Here is a 10,982-nt window from a genome sequence, read left to right on the forward strand (position 1 = left end):
ATGTCTTAATTTTATTTAAATGCTCCTTTTTATTAATCCGTTTTTATTGGTTTCCTCCTCCCCGTCCTTTTCTAGATTATCTTTCACTGAAATAATTACTTCACAATCCTCAAGTCTCCTCATTTTTCCAATCCGTGAACGCAACAATACAAGTCAACCCAATAAGCCACGCCTACTTCCGATTACCAGCCGAACACCGGGTTTCGCATTGGTTCGGCTTCTCGTATTTACCCATCATCGCCCGCGCTGCCCATGGAAATTGACGTCATGGCAAAGTTCTCTCCAATCACTGCACGTGCAACTCGAGCCAAAATAAACTAGCAACCACGCAACCATTTCCCCGAGGCGCGCGCCGCTCTTTTCAATAACTATCTCGTCTGCGATTGTCAAATTCACACATCAGTAACCAATCAATTCGTGGTAATTTCACGTCAGAAATCCGGCATGAATAATAAGATTTCTTTTCAGAAGCGTTTGAAATATTATCAAGAAGAAGATGGTATATAAATTTCATCTTAGGTCACGATCACCACTTTGAAGCTCGTTCTGGACTCGTAAGCAGGAGGTCTTTGGTTTTAAACTTGTCTCCGATCAGTTTTGTTGAGATTCGAACTAAGGATGGCGTTGCAAGGTAGGCCTAATAAGGCTAATTACTAAATATTGGAAGTTAATATTTTGAATTTTAAAGCTATTCATTTTTATAAATTCTGATTTCATCTACGATATTATTACCAATAGCCCTTCAATAATCATCCTATCTGTTTCGATTCTACGTTGGAATTATATTTTACATGTATAGTTATTATGCACCTAGTCTGTTAAATGGATATTTAACTCTATATAAAGTTTTTATGTTCTCTTATTTTACAGTCAGAATATTTTTTATCGATTTCCTTTTTTTAAATTCTTTTGTTGCGTTATATCAAGATTTAATTTTTATACAACACAATGGTATTTAATGCATTTTGAAAAAAAGTATTTCCTTACACAATTACATTGACAGTTTAAAAATAATACTTATTATTTTTCATGAGTTTGGTGATATTTGAAATATCGCTATTTTGAAATGAATTTTTATAGCTGAAAATTATCTTTCGGTAATATAAAGTGTAATTGCCATTTGTCTTCTTTTATTTATTTATTTACTTATTCATTTATTTTTCTTGGTGGGGGTCCAAAACTCAAACAACCAAAATCATATTGAGAATAGAAAAAAATCCTCTTCTGTCGAGAACCTGTGTTGGAATATATATTTTTTTTACAGGGGCGAAGCCAGGATTTTCCAAAGGGGGGCACATTTTTCCGACGAAAAAAAATGATAAGCAAAAAAAAAGTTGTTGACCAAAAATTAAGGATATTTCGTCCCCGAAACAAATTGACAAGCAAAAAAAGGTCTTCACTTTCAAGGGGGGGGGGGGCACATTTATCTTTTACCGGCATTTTTACATTACACGGGCCGGCTCCCCCTGGATCTGCCTGTGAAATTGTAATACTGTTTTCTGCATCAAAACCGAATTTCGAAATAAATATAATTTTGGAGGTTAATGAACAGATTTTAAAACGTTTTCAAATAAATTTGACGTAAATCCGAATATAACACAAATGTAAAGGATTATTTGGGATCAGTATTCGAGTGTACAACAACATAAATCGTTAAAAATTATTTTTAAAGAAGGATGTGCGATTTAATTGGGAAAGGAAATTGGATCTCTTGTAACAGCTTACTACTTTTTTTTCAATATTTCTATTTATCATTTTCTCCAAGTCTGAACTTAAATAAGGGAATGGCATAATCCGCTATTTCTGACATTGAATATTCAAGGATATTTTATATTCAAGGAATTTCCAATGAATGGAATTATCAGGTTTTAATGATCTTAAACTGCACACAGTATAAAGCAGAATTCAACAACATGACTGTATACGATATTACATGTGTATACAAGTCATGTATACATTTTATACAATCATGTTGGTTATGGATATAACGGTGTTCTTTGAGAGTTTAAAGAGAGTTCAAACAAAGTTTTAAAATATAAAAATATCTGATAATTGTTTTAATGTTGATATATATATTTGAATGTTAATATTTTATTTAACATTTAAACAGTACCTGATCAATCCAAATGCCTGTGAGATATGAAGCCAAGTTATAAAGCGAATTTACTGTGCGATGGGCTTTTTGCATGCAGCCCCCCCCCCCCCCCATGGACAGGTCTTAAATGCAGTATGAACTCAATAAAACAAAATAGCAAGATGATAAGTGAATTCCTTAAAAAAAAATGAATTTCATAATATTATTGCTATACATCCACTGTCTTCCAGGGAGTCTTCCTCCATACGGCACGTTCCTGACAGCGGAACCTGGTCGTCTGACTACGGAGGATCTCCGGCGTGGTGTGGTCGGTATGCTCCCGTGTACTTCACGGGCATGCGACCTGACCCACCCACTTCTCACTATTCCTCAAGGCTATTCGGGCAAACTATTCGGTAAGTCTGGCGATGATGATGATGTAATTCAATTTTCTTTCCATATTAGGAAAGCAAAGCAAACTCTGGATAAAAGAACAATTTACATTACAAAAAATGTTAGTCATTGGTGGCTTAACATTGAAATTAAATAAACCCAATTTTTTCAGTAAATTGAATTTTCGCTTACAACGGAGAAATCAAAATTAACTGCTTGAAATAAATTGATCAATCATTCTTCAAATCTAATCAATTTATTATTTCTATTCCTCTTACCCTTTTAAATATTTTCTTTGACAATGTAGCGCGTGATGAAAAATCAAACAAATTCAGGTGTGGTTTTAAAAATAATCTTCTGAGTGATTTCAGCACTCATTTTATTTACCAAATAATAAAGGAAAATACATTTTCCACAAGCTCTGCTACTTTTATATATGTTTTTTTTTTGTAATTGACTCGATTTGAGTGGGATTTTATGTATAGGGACAATATCATTTTTTACTACAAGAACCAAAATTAGACTTAATGTATGTGTAAAACTATATAAATAATAGAAGTCATGTATATGATGATGACGATGATGATGATGAGGTGAACCGATGATGATGATGATAGTGGTGAAGAGCATTTTGTATAACGCCATTTATTTGTAAAAAAAAAGGGCCTATATTCAAAGGCGCCGGCTCCCCAGTATGTAACACATTATTCACAAAGTAGATGGAAAAGATGTGTCTTTGGTTCAGATTTATTTGTTAAAATCACGAAATTGGATTGATAGAGCATGTCTTTTGCAATGGCGAAACGAGACCGCTCACTCCCCCCCCCCCCTCCCCTCCAAACATGAAGGGGCCAGACCTGAAGCGCGGGCAGTCTTTTTTAAGCTGCTAGCAAGCGAAGTGATCATACAGAAATCGATATTCTATTATGATAGATTTTGATATAGTATTCAGAAGATTATACTATATTTCATCCCAACTTTTTTTACGGTTTGCTTGACAAAACTCCAGTTGAAAATCTAACAAATTCTGGTTCGTGGTTTAATATTAAAATCCTATGCATACTATACCCAAAGTTATTCTTACATAGAGGGCCCGAAAGCAAGTGTCCAAGTGTATGTCAGTTAAATTACAACAAGTGGAAAAACCCATTCTTTTCTTGGTAGAACTAATAAGTTTATACTGTCACCTTGCTTGCTGTTAACAATTGCCTTCTAAAACATTGGTTTTGATATCATACTTAGCGATTTTACTTTTTATTTTTTTCATGTTTAATTTTTATTTATTTATTTATTCATTTATTTATCATGATTATTTTTTCTCTTTGGAGGGTTGTAAAAGAAATGTTCAATGATCAAATACCTGCATGGGTAACGACAAATAAGACATTCCCGAGCAATCTTGCTGTTGCAATTTTGAGTGAATATTAGCATTTCATTTTCTTTGAGGAAGCCAATTTGGGTCCCCATCCTTAAAAATAAACTTGGAATGTATTCTTTTTTTACACTGGATTGACGCCCATGGGCTGATTTGACATAAAAAAACAACTAAATAATATTCTATCCAGTTATAGATTTGTCAATTTTCGGCTCACTCGCGTTGCTTTCCTGCATTTTTGTGCAAAATAGTGTACTATAAGCGATGCAAAAAGGGAGAAGAGATACTCTTTTATCATGTTCATGTGACCCCCCTAATACTTGAATAACTTATCGTCGCATAAACATATTCGCCCGTGTCCCTATCCAAGCCCTAATCCTCCTCCGAAATTCCCTTCATTACATCACTGATCACCAAAGAATGTAATTTTATCGTGGAATTATTTCAATAAAATGCAATGATGAATGATTATTTTTTCATTTTCATTACACATCCCAGGTCGGCTTTACGAGCCCTCGCCTTCCCGTACCGGGGCGATAGGGGGCAGCAAACCGAAGGTAGCCACTCCAGCCGTAGTAGAGAAGATAGAGAGTTATAAACACGACAACCCAACAATCTTCGCTTGGGAAATCAGAGATAAACTCGTGGCAGATGGTAAGATGATGAATTTTTTTTAAGGACACACTTTTAAATGATTGGCTAAAATGGTAAATGTGTTGGTGAATAAGCGTCCGACCAAAATTTATATTCGTATAAAATTGTTGAAAATATTTACTTGATCGTCTTGATGATTAAATGTTTTATTAATAATGATCTATATAGCGCACTTTCTGTCTTAATTAGATGCCCAAGGCGCTTCAGAGAAAATAAGATAAGAAAATGATGCAGGATCGAAAATTAATGATAGATTCAGAAATGGTTGTCTTCAAATTTGGCCCGTTGATTAATACATATCATATTTTTTTCACTCCTTTGTTTCGACATAATGCCCTCTTTTTTAAATGTCACTAATCCATTTTAAGAGTACATAATAATGAAAAAATATATTTATCCATACCTTTAGTTTCAATGCACAGCTATTGTTTTCTAATTTTCGGTTGTTTCGTTGAAAAAAAAATATTGCATGGATTTATAATTTTGGGAATCACTTATTTTATAATGATCAACGCATTGCAATTATTTTTTATTTTTAGGTTTTTTTAGCAAATGTTTTCATTCATTTTGCCCAAATAACACTTAGTCCAATTATACCGAATAGTGTATGGACTAAATGGCTAGTGTACCAACTTCTTATGAGACGAAATGGCGACTAGACCATATGGATCTTGTACAAAATGATGTTAGACCAAATGATAGCATACGAGTTAGCATTGGACGAATTGAAAATAAACCTTCAACTCGATGCTTCGATGAATGAATGGTGCCGTACTATATTATAGAATACAAATATGACGATACTAAATTATTATTATGGAGTCCAGGTTTTAAGACGGATAGTTTTTTCGTTCTTTTCGCATGTTTCTATTTTTGTTTGTTTTGTAGTTGTCTTTATTGATGTTTCCGTTCATTGAAATACATAAGCTGACAAGATATTACAAAAGATAACATTACAAATCAATTGCAGCAGAACAGATATACTGCCGATCAATGGGTTAAGAAAACTTTGATATTCGAATATTTCTTTCACCGCGCGCATGCATGAGCAAAGTAGTACTCTATCTGATTAGTTTCCAACGCATTACTTTTTCAATCGTACTTTTAAACCATCCTTAATATTGTCGGTGAATGACGGTGATTTAATTACGTACTGTCGTGTGTATGTAGTCTTCGAAATTTCATTTAACAAGAGTAACTTTGTTATGATTTTTTTTGAAGGAGTTTGTACAACATCGACAGTACCGAGTGTGAGTTCCATCAACCGGATATTACGTAATAGGGCTGCGGAGCGAGCTGCAGCGGAGTACGCACGCGCAACCGAACAGGCTTATCTCCGCGCGTATCCGGAGTTATGGTCCGGATGCCATGGATCCCAAGTAAGTGAGCTTTGACACTTTTCATCGTTTATTTATTATATATTTATTTTTCAACGAATCCTACTTTAGAAAGGCCGAATTACTTTATGAGTGTTGTTCTTATAGTTATTGACATATTTCCGATTCCCCATTATAGCATACATATTGAAGGCAAAATATTTATGTTTATTTCATACATAAAAAAATAATTGGATATTACTATAGTCAGCGTTTATCATTTTCTGAGATAATCATCAAATTTGTGCTTAAAATAAGTAATTAAGAAAAATATACCAGTATATATTATATTTATTTATATGCATACAACTTGTTTGAAAATATGAATTTGATTTAGTTTTAATCACAATATCTAAAATCATATGCCGATTGTTCAGCAAAACCAAAGAACTGTAGAGATAATTTATATAATATATATATACAAATATATATATTTATATATTGTGAATTAATTGAATATTGAAAAGCCTCCAGTTGATTGTTTAAATCTCTTTCTTTTCGTTTAAATAGCTTTTCAATCCCATGTCCATGGCTCAAGCTCTGAGAGCAGATAAAATGAAGAGAACGCCATCTACATCAGAAACCAGTCATTCTCCTCCTGGGATTTCGGGTCAGAGAGGATGTTGTTCTGTATCTCCCCCTTCTTCTATCGATGACAGTTTCAGATCGAAGGAAGCAGGTTAGGATGATTTTTAATTGATGATGACGATAATGATGAGATGGAGGCTGGTAATGATGATGATGATGATGACGATTGCGACAATGACGATGATGGTGATGATGATGGTTGTGATGATGACGATGATGATGATGACAATGACAACGATGTTGGTGATGATGATGATGACGATGATAATGATGACGATGATGACGATGACGACGACGACGACGATGATGATAAAGATGGTGACGATGATAATGACAATGGTGATACCAGGTGCTGCTGATGATGATTGAGGGAGGTTGTGTTGGTATGACCGGACAGGTTGGCCCAGTGGTAGAGTGCCCGTCTCATGAACGGGAGGTTGTGGGTTCGATCCCCGGCCGAGTCATAGCAAAGACTTTGAATTGGGACCTTCTGTCTTCTTGTCAGACGCTCGAGTTATGAGTATGGAGTAGTGTAATAATAACGTGTTATGTTGTGCAGGGCCCGCTGGAAGAACAGCTTACAGCTAAGAGTGGCTACCCTGGGTTATTAAGAGTTATTATGATGATAGTGATGATGATTATGGTGATGATGGTGGTTTTAGTGATGATGATGATGATAACAATGACAGTGTTAATGCTGATGACAACGATGACGACGACGATGATGACAATGATAATGATATTATTTCTGAATAGTAATCATGATTGTTGTGATAATGGTAATGATGATGATCATAATGATAATGATTGTGGTGGTGGTGGTGGTGATAATGATGATGATGATATTGATAATGCTGGTGATGATTGTAAATACGGAAATGATGATGAGGATGACATTAAACCTAACGAGCATGAAACCATGACATAACCCAGCAAAATATGAATAATCGGCTGTCAGATTTAAATTTCGTCATTTCCAAATATTGTACTTATACCATCTTCCACTATTTTTTTTCCCATCAGAATCAATACCGTCGAATACCGAATCAAGGGAGCCGAGTCAGAGCGTAATCGACAATGACAAGATTGACGATTCCACATCCGAAGTCGCATTCGTTCCATCATCTTCATCTTTACACCTGCCTTCATCGTCGTCGCTTGACCCGTCATCTTCGCCTTCATCGTCGTCGTCGTTCTCGATGGATGATTTCGTCAATATGAGTCTCCTTGATTGTCACAATGCAGCTGCTGCAGCAGCGGCTACTGAGGTAGGTGAAAAGACTAATCCTAGTTGATCTAATCCCCATTTGGTCTAATCCCTGTTTACGTAGTCTCCACCGATCCAACCTTTTCTCATTTCAGTCTGGTCCCACTTAAATTGAAGTCATTCTTATTGATTGATCGCGTTTTATTCTTTTTCATTCCAAAATTCAACAAAAGTTACAATGTAAGGAAAAACATTAAATATTAAGATAATACTTTGCCATGAAGACTTTAAAAATTGTGTCAGATAAAACTAAACCTGAAAGATTAATACTCAATGTCGCTCCTTTTCTTCTTCTTTTTGCCATTTCTTAATATAGATGTCAATGGCGGCTGCGGCGGCTTCGGCAGAACGCAAGAAACTTAGACGCAGCCGCACGACGTTTACGCAAAATCAACTGGCTGTGTTGGAGAGCGAGTTCGAAAAGACACACTACCCCTGCGTGAATACGAGAGAGGAGCTGGCGTCCAAGACTAGCCTCTCGGAAGCCAGGGTACAGGTGAGAGCCTGTTTGGGGCTCTTTTCTTACTTTTGAACCCCTCTGGAAATTTGTTAGGACGATCGAGAACTCACCTAAAATATCATAAAAATTCAATTTTATTTTGAGGAAAACAAATCAGATTGAGGATTCCTCTTGCAAACATTGTTTCGTAAATGCCAACATCATCATTTTATATCTTTTCGAAACTGCTGAAGAGTAAAGTATCTCCTTTACATAAATACAACTGTTATGTCATTTATATACAAACCACTATCCTCCTAAAATTGGATTCACCATACTTGACAGATAAGTGAAATCTGATACATTTACCGGGGGGGGGGGGGGGGGGGGGGTAATACACCAAATATATGCTTAAGTGATGGTACTACGCAAAGAATGTAATTTTAAAACTATAAATGTTTTTGCTTATTTTTATCAAAAGTGATATATTTTTGCATCCCTGCCTTTGTTACTGTTATCGGCGTTTCTTTTTATTTTTTGCAAAGAAATGTCTGTTCCCTCAATGTTTTAAAGCAGAAGTGGTATAATATGCATAATTCCATCGTAGTCAAAAGCCAGTATATCATACCGTATCTGCACAATGGAGTGAGATCATAATACCTCGGTCACATTTGCTCTACGGCGGCCGTACGGCGAGTCGAAACAGTCATTTTATTCAAACCACCTAAATTTAGCTGGTACAATCGACTCGCCGCACGGCCGCCGTAGAGCAAATGTGACCGAGGTATAGTTTTTCATTATCCTTCACTTCAAGTTAGTTTTATTTTGCTTTGTTCGCTACTTGCAGGTTTGGTTCTCGAACCGTCGCGCAAAATGGCGCCGTCACAAGAAAGTGCCCTCTACGGCCATCCCTCACCAGGTCTCGCTCGCACATCCCAGCCTTCGGATGCCACTGTCTTCGTCATCACCATCCGTGGCAGCGGTGGGATTGATATCCCATCCCTACTACCAATTCTACAGCGCCCTCCAGCGACCAGAATCCTTCAGGCCTATTGAGCTGGGAGGTTCCAAACTGCTCAAGTCTTCCCGTGTGACGTCAGCCTTCCAACCTGTGACGTCAGATCTTGTTCGACAGTCCCCCTCGTCTTCCTAAACTCTTTGATCTTCCAGTAAAAGAAAGAAAGTTGAAAAGTCTTGTAAGCATTTTTTTAAATGCTACCCAGGGAGGGGAGAAAGTGTATACATTGTGTACAGGCATGCCAGAATCTCGGGATGGTTATAATATCCGTGAAGCGCTTAATTTGAGAGGTCGTTTCCGATATAAAAGCAGATTGTTATTAATACTATTAAAGTGCAATTTATACACATTTTCTTGTAAATGGTTAGGAACTGTGATTCGCTGCATATTTATGACGTGAGGGTATTTTATTTTTATTTTAAGCCTACATTATGAAGACAAATTTTCAAAGACTTTGTTTGTGCAGATAATGAAGAAAGCATGCCTGTAGAATGGCATGTACAGGTGACAGTATAATTGGTGAAGGGGAGAAATATCTGGACTTTGAACCACAAGGTCCCAGGTTCAATGTACGTTGGTAACACTCACGTCCTTTGACAGGGCGTTTATCTACACTTGCCACTCTCCACCCAAGTATAGGAAATGGGCACCTCGTCGGAAATTCCTCGACTGCCATAGCGTCTGATCAGGGTAGCCGTGACAAAGCCGGCGTAATGGTATAGAGGGACACCGTGTCATATGTTTTTGAATCCATGATTTCGTTTATTTACGCTTTCGAATGTTCTTCATTATTTCCCTAGGGAGTGATGATAGGCCTGCTGTGGGAGTGCTTCAGCATCCCAAGAATTTTCTGGAGTGCTGCACCCCCTGGAAATTTGGTATACGTGACAAAATGGAGAAATATTACCATATTGACATACATTTTTTTGGATAGAATCCCTGTTTTTCTTTGCTTGTCAAATTTCTTGGGACAAAAATGAGTTTCATTCTTTTTTGTAGTGACACGCACCTCTTTTGTTATCTTTTTTTTGGGGGGGGTTGTCAAATTTATATCAGTACAAAAGTAAAAAAATCGTTCCCAGATCCATGTCCTTCAAGACAGACATTCAAAAGCAGTTGTGTATAGAAACAGGCAAGACATTTGGCGGGAGACTTTCATACTTTATACATTCCATCTATCTATTACATCTCCAAGTCTCCAAATGCACGTTTTAATGTATATTTCAATACCTAAACGTATATAGGCCTACTTCATTAGAATGAAAATCAGTCTCTCAAGATATCCCATTGAAGGTATATTGATAATGTTTGTGCAATTGGGACAGGATGTAAAATAGACTTATGATATTTTCATAGTAACAGTGATGATCGGGTAAAAGTTATTTCTGTGTGCGTTGAAAATAAGTTTCTAATAAATCATGCTAAGTGTTATTCCATTAATAAATTTCAATAATGGATGAGTTGTTCATCATGAAGTATGCAGCATTATTTTGGTCATTTCATTGAACTCAATATCTGTAGAATCATACTTTACAATAAACATTATTACAGTGATTTAGAATAAATTCCAATCGGCTGTGCTGAGTGGCCAGGCAAACTCTTGATTAAGATTGAAATACGGTACTAAAGATATATATTTCATTCTCAAATATAATTGCAATTCAAATCTTATAGATTAAAATTTATAAATTCGATTTCTCATTAAACCACAGCCGACCAGCATGACCAGGATTTATTTGAATCCGTGTAATCTAGAATACCAGTATCAGAAGCGGAGATGTAGAGAGTGAGGGGCGGG

At 36.2% G+C, this 10,982-nt stretch overlaps 1 protein-coding gene across 2 annotated transcripts; it reads left to right on the forward strand.

Moving 5' to 3' along the window:
• The first annotated feature begins 394 nt into the window (after positions 1 to 394).
• LOC129266651 (paired box protein Pax-6-like) lies at positions 395 to 10,657 on the forward strand. Of its 2 annotated transcripts, XM_054904487.2 has the most exons (8): positions 395 to 631; positions 2,326 to 2,490; positions 4,341 to 4,496; positions 5,718 to 5,875; positions 6,383 to 6,551; positions 7,484 to 7,728; positions 8,044 to 8,217; positions 9,014 to 10,657. In XM_054904487.2, exons 1-8 carry the CDS (start codon positions 619 to 621, stop codon positions 9,317 to 9,319), a joined length of 1,386 nt encoding a protein of 461 aa, XP_054760462.2. In that variant the 5' UTR covers positions 395 to 618; the 3' UTR covers positions 9,320 to 10,657. The 2 variants fall into 2 exon arrangements, with proteins under 2 accessions (XP_054760462.2, XP_063959220.1); XM_064103150.1 differs by lacking the exon at positions 395 to 631 and having other exon boundaries at positions 2,375 to 2,490; positions 8,044 to 8,223; positions 9,014 to 9,357.
• Positions 10,658 to 10,982: the final 325 nt, after the last annotated feature.

The sequence above is a fragment of the Lytechinus pictus genome, chromosome 8, assembly GCF_037042905.1.
Source record: "Lytechinus pictus isolate F3 Inbred chromosome 8, Lp3.0, whole genome shotgun sequence".
Taxonomy (NCBI): domain Eukaryota; kingdom Metazoa; phylum Echinodermata; class Echinoidea; order Temnopleuroida; family Toxopneustidae; genus Lytechinus; species Lytechinus pictus.

Coding starts and splice junctions, on each gene's coding strand:
- LOC129266651 (XM_054904487.2), top strand. Junction 7,729..8,043: donor CTGCAGCAGCGGCTACTGAG/GTAGGTGAAAAG, acceptor TTCTTAATATAG/ATGTCAATGGCGGCTGCGGC. Junction 8,218..9,013: donor CTAGCCTCTCGGAAGCCAGG/GTACAGGTGAGA, acceptor CGCTACTTGCAG/GTTTGGTTCTCGAACCGTCG.